At 41.7% G+C, this 18599-nt stretch overlaps 1 protein-coding gene across 2 annotated transcripts in view; it reads left to right on the forward strand.

Annotated features, from left to right (window-relative positions):
* The window catches only part of ITGA2 (integrin subunit alpha 2), a 148801-nt gene that overhangs the window by 78785 nt on the left and 51417 nt on the right, over positions 1 to 18599 (forward strand). For both annotated transcript variants that reach the window (XM_075541024.1, XM_075541025.1), the window contains exons 8-15: positions 1986 to 2136; positions 2387 to 2552; positions 5808 to 5884; positions 8350 to 8488; positions 9399 to 9544; positions 11197 to 11340; positions 15138 to 15341; positions 16047 to 16183. In XM_075541024.1, the coding sequence (XP_075397139.1) occupies positions 1986 to 2136; positions 2387 to 2552; positions 5808 to 5884; positions 8350 to 8488; positions 9399 to 9544; positions 11197 to 11340; positions 15138 to 15341; positions 16047 to 16183 (1164 nt within the window). The remainder of the gene's footprint in view (positions 1 to 1985; positions 2137 to 2386; positions 2553 to 5807; positions 5885 to 8349; positions 8489 to 9398; positions 9545 to 11196; positions 11341 to 15137; positions 15342 to 16046; positions 16184 to 18599) is intronic.

Below are 18599 nucleotides of genomic sequence, written 5' to 3' on the forward strand. Positions count from 1 at the left end.
CCCCTGTGAAAGGGTTGTTCGACCCCCAAAGGGGTCGCGCCCCACAGGTGGAGACCACTGCCGTAGGATCACTATGAGTTAGAATGGACATCGGGGCCATGCACAATAGTCACTTTTATAAACTTTGAGTTTCCCTCCTGTACGATTATTTTCTTTTTACTATCACTTTGCCGAGGAAGGACATTTTTTTGTTCCCATTACCAGGGAATCAATCAACTTTTTCACACCTCCCGGCACTTAGTTTCCCCCATAGCTTGTCTGTTGATATACAACATCTAATTTAAAAAATCTGACACTCTTTCAGAAAGTATTGTCATATTCCCCATTCACCTTTACTTTACAGAGAACCTGCTATTTATTCTTCTAAGCACTAAAGGTAATGAAATGTAAAGGAGGTCTAATTTCTGTCTTCAAAAGCTTGCTATCATTTGGAGTTCCAAGGCACAACATAAAATATACTTCACTCAAAAATAATTTAGCTACTGGTTCAGATTGCCTTACTGGTTAATGTGGCTTATTCTCTGTGTGCCTATGTTCTAAAACAAGGAGGGACTAGTTTAGGGGAAAGGTCATGTGGTCAGTTTTAGATATTGCCTCACATGCACTTGAAGGCTGGACAATAAATACAGAATACTGAAGAAGGATTTATATATTTGAATTGCGATATTAGTGAAGAATACTGAATATACCATGGACTTTCAGAAGAATTTTCAAATGTGTCTTGAAGAAGTACAGCCAAAATGCTCCTTCGAAGGGTGGATGACAAGACTTGCCTTGGGCACTTTAAGAGGAGAGATCAGTCCCTGGTCAATGGGAGCGTCAGTGCGGAAGACTCACGTCAAGATGGATTGACACAGTGGCTGAAACAATGTCCTCAAGCACAACAATGCTTATGAAGTCTAGGCAATGTCTTGTACTACATCGGCTTGCTATGAGTCAGAACCAACTCTACAGAACCTAACAGCAACCACGTAGTCCAGAGTTCACATTGGAATCCACTGTTCATGTTGGACAGTTCAATGAACTTGGACAAACGCTTGCTGGCATGTGTCTCCCATTGCAATTACATACAGAATATTGCACCATCTTCAAAATCTTCTGTGCTCCAGCTATTCTTCCCACCCCTGGCACCCCCTGAACTCATGACAAGCTCTGTTCTTTCCAGTCTATGATTTTGCTTTTTCTAGGATTTCCTATGGCTGTAATAATATAGTACATGTAGTTTTTCCAGGTGTGTGTGTAATTTTTTCTGCCTATTAATAAGCATGTAAACTTCCATGTATTTTTATTACAATATACTTTTCATCATTGAATCATATTCCATTGTATGGATGCACCAAAGAATGTTTACCCTTTCTCCTGTTGAAGTACATCTTGGTTGCTTCCAATTTGAAGGAATTATGAGTCAATCTGCCTTAAACATTTCTTGGTTGGTTTTTATGTGGTCGTATATTTTCTACTCATTTCAGTAAATACCAAAGAGCATAATTTCTGTATCAAATGCAAAGATTATGCTTAGTTTTGTAAGAAACTACCAAAGAAAGTTTTTCTTTTCAAACTCTTTGATTTTTATTTATTATGTTTATCTATTCTTTTAAAGTATATATATATATATATATAAGCATAAGTGTAAGCCCACTGACTACAGTTGGTGACAGGAACATATTTACCTGATTGATTAGTATTAATGAATTTCATTTTCTTATCAGACAATAAATTCAAGATATTCTGGCTATAAGTATACATACACACAATGGAACTCATATACATTATCTTTAATGCCATGAAAGTTTCATACTTTTGTATTTTTCTTAATAAGTTACCATTAAAACCAACTTAGATGTGTCTTCAGAAGTGACGTGAAGAGAAATTCTACATTACAACAGGTTCTAGTCACAGAAGCCACTTTCCTGTATATAGTTCAAAAACGGTGTCCATATCCTAGCCTCATCTTTCGAGTGGGTCTCTTGGATTTCTCTCCGCAGGGATTTTGCTTATTCAGCAGCCGCAGGCGGACGACCCTGGGCTACGAAAGTAATGGTGGTTGTGACTGACGGCGAGTCCCATGATGGTTCCAAGCTGAAAGCCGTGATCGAGCAATGCAACAACGACAATATCCTGAGGTTTGGCATAGCAGTAAGTGGCTTTCCTTTTTACTCGCCTTTTCATTTGTGGGCCAATCCTTTTTTGTTCCCAAGACTGCACTTTCTCATCGACTTTACAGACTTACATGTAAAGGAGGTTGTCGCTCTGTCTGTGCTCCTTGACAGGGATCTGTCTCGGTTTACTTCTCCGGCTGTGTTCAGAAAGGGCTAGAATGTGTTAGTAGAGAAACTGGAGTACAGTGGGGATGACTTTCTTTTCCTCTTTCTCTTGCTATCTAAAGGTTCTTGGATACTTAAACAGAAATGCTCTTGATACGAAAAATTTAATAAAAGAAATTAAAGCAATTGCCAGTGTTCCAACAGAAAGATACTTTTTCAATGTGTCTGATGAAGCAGCTCTACTGGAAAAGGCTGGGACATTAGGAGAACACATTTTCAGCATTGAAGGTAAAAATAATCTTTTTTTCTTTTAAGAACTTGTTTTCCGGAAACTTTTTTCAAGACTTATAATGTTTTTCTACCACGTACTTGGCTTATTCATGTTCAATTGTAGGTTATGTATAACTTTTTAAAAAACACCTATGAATTTGTAAGAAAATTAGTCGGGGAACAAGATACAAATGGCTAGGAAACATAATTCCAGCAGTCCATGGCGGATGACCCCTCAGGACCAGGGGTGTGAGGGGCGATACTGGGAGGGCGTGGGGAGGGCGGGTTGGAAAGGGGGAACTGATTTCAAGGGTCTACATGAGACCTCCTCCCTGGGGGACGGACAACAGAAAAGTGGGTGAAGTGAGACAGGGGACAGAGAAATATATGACAAAATAATAATTGATAAATTATCAAGGGTTGAAGGGGGAGAATGGGGAAGGAGGGGCAAAATGAGGACCTGATGCCAGGGACTTGGGTGGAGAGCAGACATTTTGAGAATGATGAGGGTAACGAATGTACACACGTGCTTTACACAATGGATGTATGTACGGATTGTGATAAGAGTTGTATGACCCCTAATAAAAAGTTTTTTTTTAAAAATTACTTATTAAAGTGATACCATGTTTTTGCCTAACGGGTGGAAACAATGCTTCATCTTAGAGGGGTTGTGTAGAAAACAGACGCTCATGTACTGTTGATAAGATTATAAATTACTACCACCTTTTAGGGAGACAATTTAATTATATCGATAATAAATGTAAATAGTTTTTTATCTTTTCATACTATTTCTGAAATTCTTGAATCTGTTTACAAGCATGTTTATATTTTCAAAATTAGAAAAAAAAACATACAGCCAAGGTTTTTGATAATTCCGTCTTTGAGGAAACATCTGAGGTATAAGATACACAATAATTTACAATGTGCCCTAGAAAAGTCTAATCAGTGCAGAAAAAAATCACATTTTCTGGAGTTCACTTGTGTAGGACTGAAACACTCTTCCTGGTTAGTAAACATTTCCACGTGAGCCAAAGTTTGGTTTGTGATAGTCAACTTAAATACACTTGCAGCAATGAAGGACATGAATTTATTAAGAACAAAACTCACATCAAGTATTACCTCAAAAAAGCATGGGTATTAAATAATTTAAATAGGTAGAGGATTAATTAATTGTTTAATTATCTACAATTTTTTAAAAGATGATTTGAAAATCCTGATCTTCTGGAAAGTTCTATCCATGAATTGTCATTGCTCCTTATAACATTCAAGTGCTTTCAGTTGGCGAAGTCATCTTCAACATTGTGCTCTTAAGCCAAAATAAACCATTGCCACCCGCCAATTTAGACTCATAGCAACCCTGTTGGACAAAGTAGAGCCGGCCCATTGGGCTTCCAAGGCCAGAATCTTTGTGGAAGCAACTGCTACCTCTTTCACCAGCAGAAAGGCTTGGTGGGTCAAGCCAAACCAAGCTCTCAACCACAGCCCCAGCAGGGCTCCCAATGTAGCTCCTAATTGTAGTCCTTAGTGAATACAACATTGTTAATCTTCTTAGATTATTAACTTTATGGTGACATAAAATAAGAATAATCAGAATATAATCTTTCGGTCAACTAGAAATAATTTGAATAATGTGTGTTGTCATCACAGTGACGCTACAGGACAGGGTGGAACTGCCCGTTGCGGTTTCCAAGACTATAGCTTTTCATGGGAGTAGAAAGTGCCATCTCTCTCCTGCAGAGAAGATGGTGGTTCTGAATGGCTGACCTTGCGGTTGGCCGTCCAATACAATGAGTCGGCACCGACTCAATGGTAGTGCGCCCGTCATTATATGTTTTGGAGGCCACTGTTTGAATTTAAAATGGTCTCTTTTCAACTCTCAACAATTGACTAGGCCCTACAGAATAATTTGTATTTTCTATTCATGGAAGTGGAAGTCCTGGAATTTAACTTCCTTTTTGCCAATATTAGAGGGCCCGAGCGTTGTAGTGATTACACGTTGGGCTGCTAACCACAAGCTCAGCAGTTTGAAACGAGCAGCGGCTCCTTGGGAGAAAGATGAGGCTTTCTACTTCCGTAAAGAGCGACAGTCTTGGGAACCCACGGGGACCTTCTTCCCTGTCCTATAGGGCTGCTACAGGTCGGCATCAACTCCATGGTAGTGAGTTTGCCAAAATTAGTGAGACGTAACAGCTTTGACAGCATTGAATGGAACACCCAAAACTCACTGCTATCAAGTTGATTCTGATTCGTTGTGACACTACAAGACGGAGTCTTGGGTTTCTGAGACTAGAAATCTTTACGGGAATAGAAAGCCTCGTCTTTTCTCCCTCATGGCAACTGATGATTTTGAGCGACAGACTCTGCAGTTTCCAGTCCAACACACAGGCCACTTCACCACCAGAGCTCCCGGAGTGGAAGATGAGTACTGATCAAATTGTTTGTATAGTGTTCTTGACAGAAAGCAGGGTACATGTAGAAATGGGACTAACTTCCCGGTTGGTAAAATTCATGCTCCATCTTGAGTTCTGGTTACTGAGGATTAACACAAATATTGCTCAACCTGAACTTCACTACATCTCACTTGCTTACTTCTTCCACTTAAAAAGCAAAAACAACAAAACTCACTGCCATTGGGTCGCCTCCGACTCATAGTAACCCTGCGGGACAGAATAGAACTGCCCGGTGGGTTCCTGAGACTATAAATCTTTCGGGGAATAGAAAGCCTCTTCTTTCTCTGGAGAAGCAGGTGGTGGTTTTGAACTGCCAACTCCAGCAACACAACGCATTCAAGACATGTATATATTAGTTATTGTTGTGTTCCCTTGTCTTGATTTCTACTCAGCGTCCCACTACAGGACAAAATAGAGCTCTCCACAGGGTTTCCTGTGCTTTAATCCCAGTCACTGGCTTTCAGGTAGCATCTGAGAACAAATGTTTTATCCCTCGTTTGTTTATTAGTACCCACATTTAAAATAAATAACTTAGCTAGAAATAATCATAGTAGGTTTTGTTTTTTAAAGGGATTTCTGCTCCAGTTGCACACTGAGACGGGCACTAAGGCTTCATCAAGGCTGAATGACAGCCCAAAGCCACCATGGAAGGAGTGGGGACTCCTATCATCCTTTCTAAACACTTCCCTGGTGATTTCTCCCTCCTAGAACTTGCCAGCTCCAAAGTTTGGGGTGAACTCAGAATGTTATATTTGCATGTGTTTAATTTTTTATTTCAAATGCATGGACAGTGTTCTAACTGTTTAAATCTGCTATCCCCCAGGTACCGTTCAAGGAGGAGACAGCTTCCAGATGGAAATGTCCCAAGTGGGGTTCAGCGCAGACTACTCTCCTCACAATGTGTGTAGCAGATGATTAATGCAGCAGGTCACTTGGCATAAGCCTTCCGGACAGTAGTTTAGACATCAGAGGGGGAAACAGCCAGTTAGTGGTCAGCCGTTCTGATGGCTGGTCTTCCTTGTTTTATTTCTCAGTTCTGTTGAGTTATCACTTAAATTATGAAGGTTAATAAATGCCTTCTCTCCCCCTTTTTGCAAGGATTTTATATGGAGAGGGGGATCGGGATTGTTTAAAGAAAGCTTTGAGCGCTTCAGTGTATTCGATCAGTCTAAGGCAGTGGTTCTCAACCTTCCTAAGGCTGCGACCCTTTAATGCAGTTTCTCATGTTGGGGTGACCCCCAACCATAAAATTATTTTTGTTGCTACTTCATAACTGTAATTTTGCTACTGTTATGAATTGGGCGACCTCTATGAAAGGGTCGTTCGGCCCCAAAGGGGTCACATCCCAATAGGTTGAGAACCTCTGATTTAAGGTGTGATGATAGCAGGGATTTCCTTTGAATAAATCAATTACTGAAAATGTTCATCAGGAACACAAATCCTTGTGGTTGTTACTGAATTCTACGCACAGAGGCAGAAAGGAGCTTAAAAAATTAGTTGGAAATGCGAGAGGGGACAAAGCAAGTCCTTATCCCTTTCTCAGAAGCATCCATCTTCCAGGTATCTAATTCTAATTATAGTCAGGTTATGATTGGGGTAGAGAAAGAAATAAAGATATGAGGCAATGGGAAATATTTAGGGGATATAATGAACTCAGATGGAAGAGCCCAGAACAGCTCATTTTGTCTCTCGGATAAAAGAGGCTAACTTTTCCTAGACTATCAGACAAAGCTGATCATAAAGTTATGAGTCTTTCCCTTAAAAATAGAAGTTATAAAGTTATTATACTCCCCCACAGATAATTTCATAGTCATATCTGATCTCTGGTTTCCCCCTGCCTGTGAAGCACAAGGGTCGGACAAGGCTCGACCCTCCATCCTTCTTTATTCTATTTTGACGCCAGTAGTTACTCCCTGGCATTCTACATCTATTCTGGGACCAGTCATTCATTGCCATGGCTGCATAGGACTCAAAGACAAGGCTCACCACAAACCGGGTTCAGTCAATAGTAGGTTTATAGTCATTGGTCCACACACATCTCTCCTCAGCCAGCAGCCTAGTCTCTCTCTAGTTCTCTGCCTCTCACCCACGTGGTCCCTTCGCCTTTGCCTTCAGGAGCCAGGAAGCCAGCCTGCTGCGTTGACTCACTACTTCTCTGATCCCCTTGCCTCTGGTGCCTCTGGTCTTGGCTTCCACCACTTTGGACGGAGATCTCAAACCTGCTTTTCATCCAGTGGTCCTGGGATTTCTCTCCCACTGCTTCAAAGATGGCTTTAAGGTGGTGGGAGTTATAAAGACATGGGGAAAGAGTCACATGAAGACATCTCATGCCACCGCAAGAATTCCACAGACAATCTCATGAGGTTTTCAGACACCCCTTGTAGCCCGCTCATGCACCTCCGATCCAGAATTTTGAGCTCAGGATAGTCTTTGGCGGTTTAAGTCTCATCCTCAAAAGAGTGCGCACAAGTCCTTTTTCCTTATTTATTTGCTTGCTTATTTTTGAAGTAGCTTGTATTTGTAATCCAAAATCATATCTTAAATGTTTTTTTCTGAGATCGAAATAAGACATAACAAACTTAAAAATAAATATTCACAGTGGGTTTTGAGCCAAATCCAGAGTAATCTGCCTTTCTTTTCCCACCTGTTCTCAGAGATGATGGTGGTTGATTTTCCTTCCAATTGATTGAATGTCATAACCAGAACTACCTTTCATAGCTGTGGCCATTGCCAATCAGATGAGATAGGCTACAGATGGTAAGGAAACATTTGAGGAGGAGTCAGGAAGAAAGAACCGAGTTGAAAGTAGAGGAGGTCAGACAAGGCCTCTCAGGACCTCCCAAGGGGAGCAGCAGAATTCTCTCTCTCCACCTGCAGCGTCAGCACTTCCTGTTTCCCGCAGGCATCTCTGTCTATCCAGCTGTGATCTTTTCTTAGAACCCAGGCTCACTTTTAACCCCATCCTAAAGGTTCACAAGGGCTCAGTCTTGGCAAGTATGTGCCTTTGACAGGAAATCAAAAGATGATTTATGTAACCCTCCTGTACTACATTTTACCACCAAGATGAACCTATCCAATGTATCCTATTACATAATGTCCTGGTGACCCAGCTCAGTGGAAGGCTTGTTCTTGAGCATAGATCTAGTTAAATATTTTTATTTATGTTGACATATTTAAAAGATAGAAAATATAAACTATATTCAAGTACTTCTGTTATATAATAGGCAATCCATACATATTATACTTGATTATACTTAGTTGTCTTTACCTAATCCAGGGAATCTATTTAAATATCTCGCCTCTCCTGCTTTATTACCTTTGAGAAGTGACTAGTTTGAAGGACCTTCATTTCTCCCCCATTCCAGGATGTTCTGATGCTGGGTGCAGTGGGAGCTTATGACTGGAGTGGAACCATTGTCCAGCAGATGTCTCACAGAACTTCCATCTTTCCCAAACAAACATTTGAGCAGATTCTGCAGGATAGAAACCACAGTTCGTATCTAGGTAAGCTATAGAAACATTTGACTGAGCTTAAAAAGTCATAAAAACTTTGTAAAATTCATTGTTTGGTCTGCCTTTAAAACAATCTATGGACAGCTTAGTTATGTCTTCTTCCTGTAAGCTAGCTTTGTCTCGACGCTCCGTCTATTCAGCAAAGCCTTTGACCTGCCATCTGATTCTTGCTCTTTGTTACCCATGGTTACGTTGCCTCCATGATCGCCAGGCCTGAGCGCATAGCTACTTATGAAACAGTCCTCAGACTCCCTCATCTCCACGCTTCTCGTTCCTGAGGACGTGACTGGGCGTCCTTACAAGAGAAAGCATTTGAAAAAGCCAATGCGGGAAGAGGTAGTCTTACACTATTTTAGACTTCTTGGCCTTTTTATTCCAATAATGATAGCACACACTGACTTTGAATCCCTGCTTTGAGATGGCCCCTCAACTGGCTCTCCTAGCCACAATGACATCAACATGTAATGTTTCCAGTGACCGCTGTGGAAGGTCTGATTAGCTGCATTTTGCATTTTCGAGCTGCGTTAAATAATTTGTCCAAGGTCAAAGAGCCTCGTGGGAGACATAAAGAATGTGAACCTGGGACTGTTTTCCCCAACGTTGTGTCCTCTCCATCGGACAGAACCTTTCATGCAGTGTATTCATTCAGTCAAGGACTACTTGGTGAGTGCTCGCTGTGGGTCAAGTACACGATGTCTTGTGCACCAATGGCTGATGGCGACAACCCTAATTTAGTGTCTGCTTTATAGGTAGCAGGTGCAGGTCAAAGACAGAGAGCAGCTTAATGGACTCACTGATTTATTTAGGACCCGCAGACAGTGTGCACCACACCTGAAAGAACAGGACGTCGATCACCTGCTCTCAGCCCTTCCTGACTGAACTATGCAGTATTCCCTCGTAGGTTACTCGGTGGCTGTGATTTCTACGGGAAAAAACCTCCACTTCGTTGCTGGCGCGCCTCGGGCAAATTACACCGGTCAGATAGTGCTCTACCGTGTGAACAAGAGCGGTAACGTCACCGTTATTCAGCCTCACAGAGGTGACCAGGTAAATCCCACTGTTCAGCGGGCAAAACTGCTATTATAGTCAACTGAGGGGGGTGAAGGGGGCGGGGGAGTAGAAATGGAAACGGACAGGTATTGAGTGCCTGTCCTGTGGCGGGTCTCATAATCTGAATGGACTTGCCTACTTCCAGAATCTTCACTGGGGTGCTGAGAAGATCTGCACTCGCCTTTTGACAGGGGCTACACAAAATTCATGTGGTTGAACTGACATGAAAGCCCAGTCCTACTTGACCTGAGAGCCTATGCTGCTTCGGGACACTCCGCTCGACACCAGTGACTAAATGAAAAATGGCCGCTTTAGTCATCATGGCAGGAACCTAACCACTGCTTTGTATGCAACTCACACTAGGGATTCAGGGATCTAGAGAAATGAGGAAAGTGAACAAGAAGAACAGCGTTATTCTGATTTATGATATCCGTAGATATTATGACGAGGAGACTATAACTTGGTTATGTTGAACAACCCATCAGGAAAGGACGTTCTTTGCTAAAGTGGAGAGTCAGTGTAAGTGAGGAAAACCCATGATCAATGGGTTGATATAATAGTCTCGACAGCGATCTACAATATCCCAATAAGCTTGGAGGTGGTGTACATTGGACAATGTTTTGTTCTGTTATGAAATTACTGTGAGTCGAAGCAATGGCAACTAATAACCACCACCACCACCTCTCAGCCTGCCAGTGCGTCCTGCTGACTGTGATCTTTAGAAAAGCCAGTAGCTATCACATTCTACTGATCCATGATAACTCCCAGTTCTACCCCTGCCACCTGCACAAAGAACTGGTACTAGAACCAAAGTCAGCTGATGCAGTCCTGTTTCTGTGCTAAGCAACTGGGACCTATGAAAGTGTCACTTGTTTGAAGTGAACATCACAGACCCTCAAAAACAGATGGAAATCGGTTTCCTTCCTTGAGTCAGAGAAACCAGAAATTAGGTGTCCCTCCTAATGCTTCTCTGGGACTGTCTCTGACTTCCAGGGGTAAGAAGATCACAGGACCCGATTTCCTTGACCACAGACTTGCTATGGTCACATATTTTTATGTCTTCATTAATATTTTAAAAATGTGTTTTGTTATTTTCAGAAACTCCATGAAACTTTTATGGAGGAATTATTTTTTAATATGTTTCTGGATCCTTAAAAGGTATTCACATAGTAGGCATGCACGGAACACTTACTCAGTGGGATGTACATTCAAGTTTCCAAACTCTGTTATTTACCTAACCGAGTTATAATTATCATCTATTTCACCCTGGGAGCATAATGGTCTGTCCCTATCCCTGCCCCTCGTGGACCTCCTATGCTTGTCGGACCAAGCACAGCAGAAGCAGCTGGAGTGTCAATGGGAAATAATGTTTCTAGGATGCATCCTAGACACTGCACAATGAGCTCTGGAAATCGGTCTCAGGAGCCTCTCTTTTAAACGCATTTTCTCGGTGAGTTTGTGCACACGAAATTGTAGGAAGCAGGTGTTTGATAAGAACACATCTGAGGTAAGGAGCTAGGTTATCTACATGTGGAAACATGCTAGTGGTACGGCTAGCTGAATGAGTGAAATATCCAGGGCAACAGTGGGCACATACATATCCTAGGAATCCTACAGCTGATGGTTGGTTGGTTGGTTTTTTATTCCAGATTGGCTCCTATTTTGGGAGTGTCCTGTGTTCGGTAGATGTGGACGGAGACACCATTACAGACGTACTCTTAGTAGGGGCACCAATGTACATGAATGGCCTCAAGAAGGAAGAGGGAAGAGTCTACCTATTCACTATCACAAAGGTAAAAAGAAAGTTATTAACTTAGTTTAACTAAGTTAAACTTAGTTTAACTTACTCAAATACTGGTACATAAAAGTGAATCTGAATTTGGAAGAGAAAGTTTAAACCAAAATGAAATTCACTGCCATCGAGTCGATTATGACCCATGGTGACTTCGCAGGGTTTTAGAGACTCTTTATGGGAATAGAAAGCCTTGTCACTCTCCTATGGAGCACCTGGTGGTTTCGAACTGCTGACTTTGCTATGAATACAGTACACATTCAATTCTCCCCAACACCCCCCAAAAAAAGATTATTTTTCCAAGCTATGTATTTAATCTTTTTAAACAAAACGACCTTATCACCTTGAAAGTACTCTCCATTACATTTATCAAATCTGTAATTCCATTCTTGGAAACATTTTTCAAACTCGTCTGTTTGGATGGCTGACAGCACCTCCAAATGCACTATCACCTTCACATCAGAAAAAAAAAAGCATCATCTGATCTTTGATTTCACTTGATGAGCTTTTTTGGGGCCTGGCGGCGATGGCATCTTCCACTGGCTTGATTGATGTTTGCTTTCGGGGCTGTGAGAAGAGTAGCAATGACCGTGGGGAAAACGTCTGGGTCACTTGGGAGCTGTTCTTTCAAAGCATGGACTCTTTCCACGTGACACTCTGTTTACTGGTCAGTCAGAACGAGGCACACATTTCACAGGGACCCTTCTCATTCCCAAATCTTCCGTTAACATTCGCTGAACCGGGATCCAACACATCCCAGGAAACTTCCCCATCTCTTCAACGGTCCACCATCTGTCTTCAAGCACAAGTGAACACATTTTGTTGGCATTTTTGTCCATTTGAGAATTTGATGGACTTCCAGAATGAGGCTTGTCATCAGTTGACATTTCACCTTTTTGAACTGAGAAAACCACTTGTACACTTGAGTTTTTTCACAGCGCTGTCCTGTGAGCTCTGGTCAATGCCACCACTCAGCGGCTTGTTCCTGAGCAGGAAACAAAATTTCACAGCTACACCTTGTTCTCTGAAATCAGCCAGCACCAAAACGAGGTTCAAGCAAAACTGCTTTTACGAATAAATTCACTGTTACCAGAGAGAACCTTCCCAGGCTGCACCCCTGGGCCCAAGGGAGCTTTTTTCTGTTGTGGGGGGTGTGTGCTTTTTAATATAATCTGTGAAATTTTAACTTAGCGAAGATGTCACCATATTTTCCATGTGGTATTTTTCAATACATGTTGTTACACAAATAAAAACCAAAAACCTACAGCCACTGAATCAATTCCAACTCATAGCAAACCTTCCTTGGGTTTCTGAGACTCAGTTTTTATGGCGCAGACAGCCTCATCTTTCCACCACAGAAGAGCTGGTGGGTTTCCACTGCCTACCTTTCGGGACAGGTCAAACGCACTAGCAGCTCTGCAGGAGAAAGACGACTTTCTACTTCTGTGAACAGCCTTGGAAGCCCACAGGGGGTCGCTATGAGTCATCATTGCCTCAATGACAGAGAGAGAGAGAGAGAGAGAGAGAGAGAGAGAGAGAACTTTTCAGGTCACAGCCTGACACTTTTCCCACGGTACCCCCAGGATTCCTTTACACAGATCAAGTCCTTTTTGACACCACTTTTTAAAAAAATACACAGGTGTCCAGGTTATTTCATACAAATTTTCTTCTTTGTTATAAAGATATAATAAGAATCAGATCAAACTCTCAATCATTGGTCTTTTGGAAATATCCATTTAATCCCAGATGCTTTCTACATTAGTACGTCAGGAAATTCCATTGCTTGATGTAATGTTTAGCTATCTGTCCAGATCTTGAAATTTCCAGTTCTTACACTTAAAAAAGCAGCATACTGTAACATGGAAAAGCACAGTTTTTCAAGTTGAGGCTGAATTCTCCAAATACATACATATATGAGCATGGTGCCCTCAATGAAACCAGAAAAGAAAAACAGCATTAAAAGTGTCTGTTGATAAAAGCATTAAATGACGATGGAAAGGAAAGGTTGCAAAAAGGGAAAGAAGCTAGCACTGGTATAATAGAGATTATGCTCGGCTTGCTGTGATACGGTGCCCTCATGGTGTATTAAAATTAATGTAAAACTCAACCCTTCAACAGCAATTGTTAAAACAATTCCAAAGTGCTTAAAGAAGGCATAAAGATATTTAATGACAAAAATTCAATAGGGATACCCCCAGAGACAAACCCCAATAGGAAACAAACAAACAAACACAGGAAATGTTGAAAACCAGAACCGGCACAGCGCATCAGAGCAGGGATCCGCCGACACGGTTTCAACCACTCAAGCCCGGTCCATCAGTTTGATCTTCTGTGCTCATCTCTCCAGTGCACGGTTGGGTAATTAGTTTATTCCCATCTGTTCATTGTGGATCAAGGGAAACCCCTGGAGGCTTGTTTCCTGTGTACCTCTCAAACTGTATCTTGGGCTTCCACCGTCCCCCATAGCAAGCAGAATAGGGCTTCCTTGGGGCACAGTGGCCAGCGCTCCATAAAGGGGGGCTAATGTGAAGCGTTCAAGAAGGAAGGGAATGTTTTGAAAATGATTGGGGTAGTAATTGTGCAATACTCCTTGATGTGCGAGAACTATGGAACGATATGATATCTGTATTAGCACCCGAGAAAATGTTTTTGGAAAGAAATTATTTAGCAAGGGAAGGATCTATACCCACTTGTTCCAAAGCCCCCGTTTCTTAAACGTTGGTGGCTTGCCAGATATTTTGAATTTCCATTAATTGTTGAAGATCAAAAGATAGCCTAAGACTTCCTCAAACCTCAGGAAAACGAATCTCTAAAAGATCCTGCAGAGGATATAAGATAAACATTGTCGCAGCTCCATGGTCGAGGAGCATTGCCTTCAGATGAAATCAGGAGAGAGTTCCGTATTGGTTCCAAAATATGATGGAAAAATGTATTTTCCAAGGATATGTCTTTCCCTGTGGGCAGATGTATGTAGTGCTTCTTAAAATGAATAGGCTCTTCGTGACCTCACTTGGTGCAGCGATGAAAAGACTTGGCTTTTCACGGAATGGTCTGCATTTCCAAACTCCCAGCTACTCTGCAGGAAAAGATGTAGTCATGAAGGGGGAGAAGGGGAGGGGTAAAAAGAGGAGCCGGTACTAAGGGCTCAAGTAGAAAGAAAATGTTTTGAAAATGATGGTGGACACATATGTACAAATGTGCTTGATACAATTGATGTGTGGATTGTTAGAAGAGCTGTAAGAGCCCCCAATAAAATGATTTAATTAAAAAAAAATTACACCTTTGGAAAATCTCTGGCTAATCCTATTCTGTCCTATAGGATCATTAAAAATCAAAATTGATTTGATAGCAAGGCAATTAGTATTTTGGTTTTAAACTATAAAATTTATGTCACTGTTCCATCATTTAAAATATATAAATGAAGCGATTGCATTTTGTTTTGATTCTGTTTTAGTTTTATTCATGGTACCTGTGGCTTTCTACCAGTAAAAAAGATATAAATCAAAATATTTAGAAACAGACGAGGAACTAATAACAAGGGGGGAAGGAGTCAACGTGATGGTTATTTTTATATAGATTGTGCAGCTACTGTAAACAGTTCACTTTGCTTTACGAGCAGTTATCTGCAACCTCACTCAAATTTGCATTTATAATTACCATCATAAATTGAAAATGTTGTATTTGAAGTTTAAACCCTACCTACTTTAAACATCTTGCAAATGGTTAGGGCCTCATTAGCTGTGCACTTTAATTGCACACGTTATTAGGATTGGTGTAATCTCTCTCTCCTTCTGAAAGGGCGTTTTGAACCATCACCAACTTCTTGAAGGCCCCGAGGGTTTGGAAAACGCCCGGTTTGGCTCGGCCATTGCAGCTCTTTCCGACATCAACATGGATGGCTTCAATGACGTCATAGTTGGGTCACCTTTAGAGCATCAGAACTCTGGGGCTGTGTATATCTACAATGGCTATCAGAGCACCATTCGCATGAAGTATTCCCAGGTAACCCATGGTAACATCACGGTAATGTACTGACATGTGTATGTCATCATGGTCGAGCTGGAATATGTATCAGGCAAACCATGGAGTGCATTTCGCTTAGTTGATAAGTTCATTCAATCAGCGAGTATTAAGTGAGCCTTTATTATGTGCCAGATGCTGGTCTACACTCTGGAGATGCTGTCAAGAATGAGACAAACCAAAATCTGTCCTTCATAGGCTCTACATACTAGTAGGGGAGAGATGTAAAAGCAGAGATGCTCATATATTACTGATAGCAATAAAAGCTGATGACAAAGAACTAAAGCAGGAAATAAGGGATCCCTGGTGGAATGTATCTGGTGGGTGGAAGGGTGACGAAATAAGGCCTTGCTGAGCAGGTGACTGAGGAAAGACCTGAAGAGAGTGAACTAGATTAAGAATCAGGATTTGCTCTTGTATCAAGTCTCTCCCCATTCATAGACCTGAACCTATTTACTGCTAATCTGTGAATTTCACCTTACGACTCTTCTTTGATGAACGTGTGGCTGTCAGAATGAATATAGTTCAGATAAGATATTGAAAAGACAGTGGAATTTTGGGGAGAATCAAGACACTCTTGAAAAGGCCTAGACTAAGAGCATAATATGGCAATGGAGAACCTGACATTTTTAAAAGTTTGGTCCAGCTGGTGCACCCTGTAATTTCCTGTCAAATTCGCTCTTGTAGAAAATCTTGGGATCTGATAAAGCCTTCAGGACCCCTCTCCAGTACTTCGGGAGATCCTTGGATGGCTATGGAGATTTGAATGGGGACTCCATCACTGACGTGTCCATTGGGGCCTTTGGACAAGTGGTTCAACTCTGGTGAGTCTGAGAGAGCCTGAGATGAAGACTCGCCTACTGAAAAGCAAAACATATTGTTGTAGCTGCCATGCAATGCCGCATGACTTATATAAGACTCTGTGGGTTACTTATTAGGCTGTTAACCCCAAAGTTAGAAGTTCAGAACCACCAGCTACTCAGGAGAAAGAGGAGGCTGTCTGCTCCCAGAAATCTCAGAAGCCTACAAAGGGAGGTGCACCATGTCCTCCAGGGTCCCTGTGAACTGGAATCAAGGGCATGGTGCGAAGTTGGGCTGAGCTGTGGTATTCTGGGGCATCTATGCGTCAGAGTTTGCATGAAGGAAGGAAGATCTTTCCTAGTAGGAGAAAAAAAATATTTGCTTAGCAGTAGAATCATGTTTCTCTTCTCAGAACACCAAAAGCCTTGAAATAGCCTTATCTCAGCACACTGTAAGGAAGTTTCGTGAGAACACTCAGACCACACCACGGTATTGCAGCTTCTTATGTGATAGTTGTTTCAGGTCACTGACTCATTTCCCTACTCCGCAACCCCACGTAAAACTGAAAGGAAATCTATCCCCCAGGGGTTGTAGACCAGACCCTTGTGAACAGGAAGCCACTGTGTAGGCTAAGATGACCTATCTCTGACCTCGGCAGGAGCTGAAGAATCGGGGAATCATAAAAGTTTTAAGAACCATTGATTCAGGTTTCAAAAATAAATATATACTGCTGATGAGAGAATGGAATCAGGAAGACGTCAAGATTTTACTCAAATGTCTCCAAGAAAATATAGCTCAACTAGTTATTCACCTGTCCGTTGAAATGTATTTAAATGTCATGTCAGCAAGGACAGAGAAACATTCCCCATCATGGTAATGGTATTTATGAACTTAATGACCTTATTAGCAATATCTCACTTAGGTTTTTGAAGGATAAAGGTGCCTTGTTCATTGCAGAATGTGGAGAAAAAGAAAACCCCAGGGTAATATTTAAGATTTTTAAAAATAAGAAAATAAATTTGTTAATGGACTCAGCTAAAATCAGTAAACTGAGTCCATCTTACATTTTTCCAAAAACTAACAGGCTTTTGGAAAAATTTAAGATATGATAATGTAGTATAATAGGACTCTCATGAAACTTTTGTATAAGAAACTCTCTCTCCTGGTGAGTATCAATAAAGTCAGTGGAGACAAAGCTTTGTTCTTTGATGGGGACTTTACCTCCTCAAAACCGTCAAAAGGTACATGGCAGCGAACCGCGGAACGGCATTGACAGCCACACTAGGGTGAGGCCGTGGTGTGACATCTCCCTAAGGCTAGTGGATCTGGAAAAGTCCCTGAGGATTATTTTCAAATAATAAATATTTTACTTGACAGAACAGATAGCTGCTAGTCTTCTGTAAAGAGTTGAGGGTGTGTACTAGGAGTGATTATCATCAAGTACAAATGCCACTGGCTAAGGACTTAGGAGACCGTGGGGTCTAATTTCTTACCGACTCTTACTGAAAATTGCTAACTGTTAAGCCACCAGATGTCTTTGTACCTCTGCTGTTTCATTTATAAAATGAAGATATTCATTCTACCTCTGTGTTAGGCCAGGTTGTCTAGGGAAACAAATCCAGTGACACTCATATAGCCTTATAGAAAGAAGCACATTATATATCATGAAGGCATCCCAGTTTCATCCAACTCATGCCCCTAAGTCCGATGCTGGTTCACAAGTTGCTCTTCAGATTCATGTAGCCACATGCTGGTGATGCAGAGGAGTGAACCAAGTAGCAGGAAGACCACAGACCGGTGCTGCAGGGTTGCGTGGATCCAAGGTCCATGGGAACATGGTAGGATGCCGGCAGCTCTGGGGTTCAAGTGGCCCACATTGGGCCACCCCTCAAGGCAGGTAGTTCCAGTAGGCAGGAAGGTACAGTTGCATAGAGAGATCAGTTCTCTGAGTCCCTCGCTCTTATGCAAAAGGCTTATGACATCAAGGAGGTGGCATCAGGCTGTGACTTGATTGACAGGTTTGACCCCACCCCTATCCAGCTTCTGTGACAACAGGAAAAAGCCAGGCGCACACACACCCCTCACCCCCATTACCATCACCTCTACCTTCACACCTTCTGTCTCTCTCTTGCTTTTATGATAAAAAGTAATATAATTTCTTCCAGTAGTCAACTTACCAGGTATCATGATTTTTCTACCTCCCTTCCAAATTAATTGACGACCCCTATTTTTGTGCTAATGCATTGATTGGCTCATTTGGAAAAAAAATTAAATGTGAATTTTACTGGTGGTACCCAAATAAAACTCCAACCGCCATGAAGGCAATTTTTATTAGTATCTCCCCTCTGTGGAGTTTCTGAGGCTCTGCATCTGACAGGAGCACAGTCGCTTTAAGGAGCGATTGGTGGGCTTGCTGATCTGGGATCAGCAATCCAACAC

This window comes from Tenrec ecaudatus, chromosome 2 (genome assembly GCF_050624435.1).
Source record: "Tenrec ecaudatus isolate mTenEca1 chromosome 2, mTenEca1.hap1, whole genome shotgun sequence".
NCBI classification, from domain to species: Eukaryota; Metazoa; Chordata; class Mammalia; order Afrosoricida; family Tenrecidae; genus Tenrec; species Tenrec ecaudatus.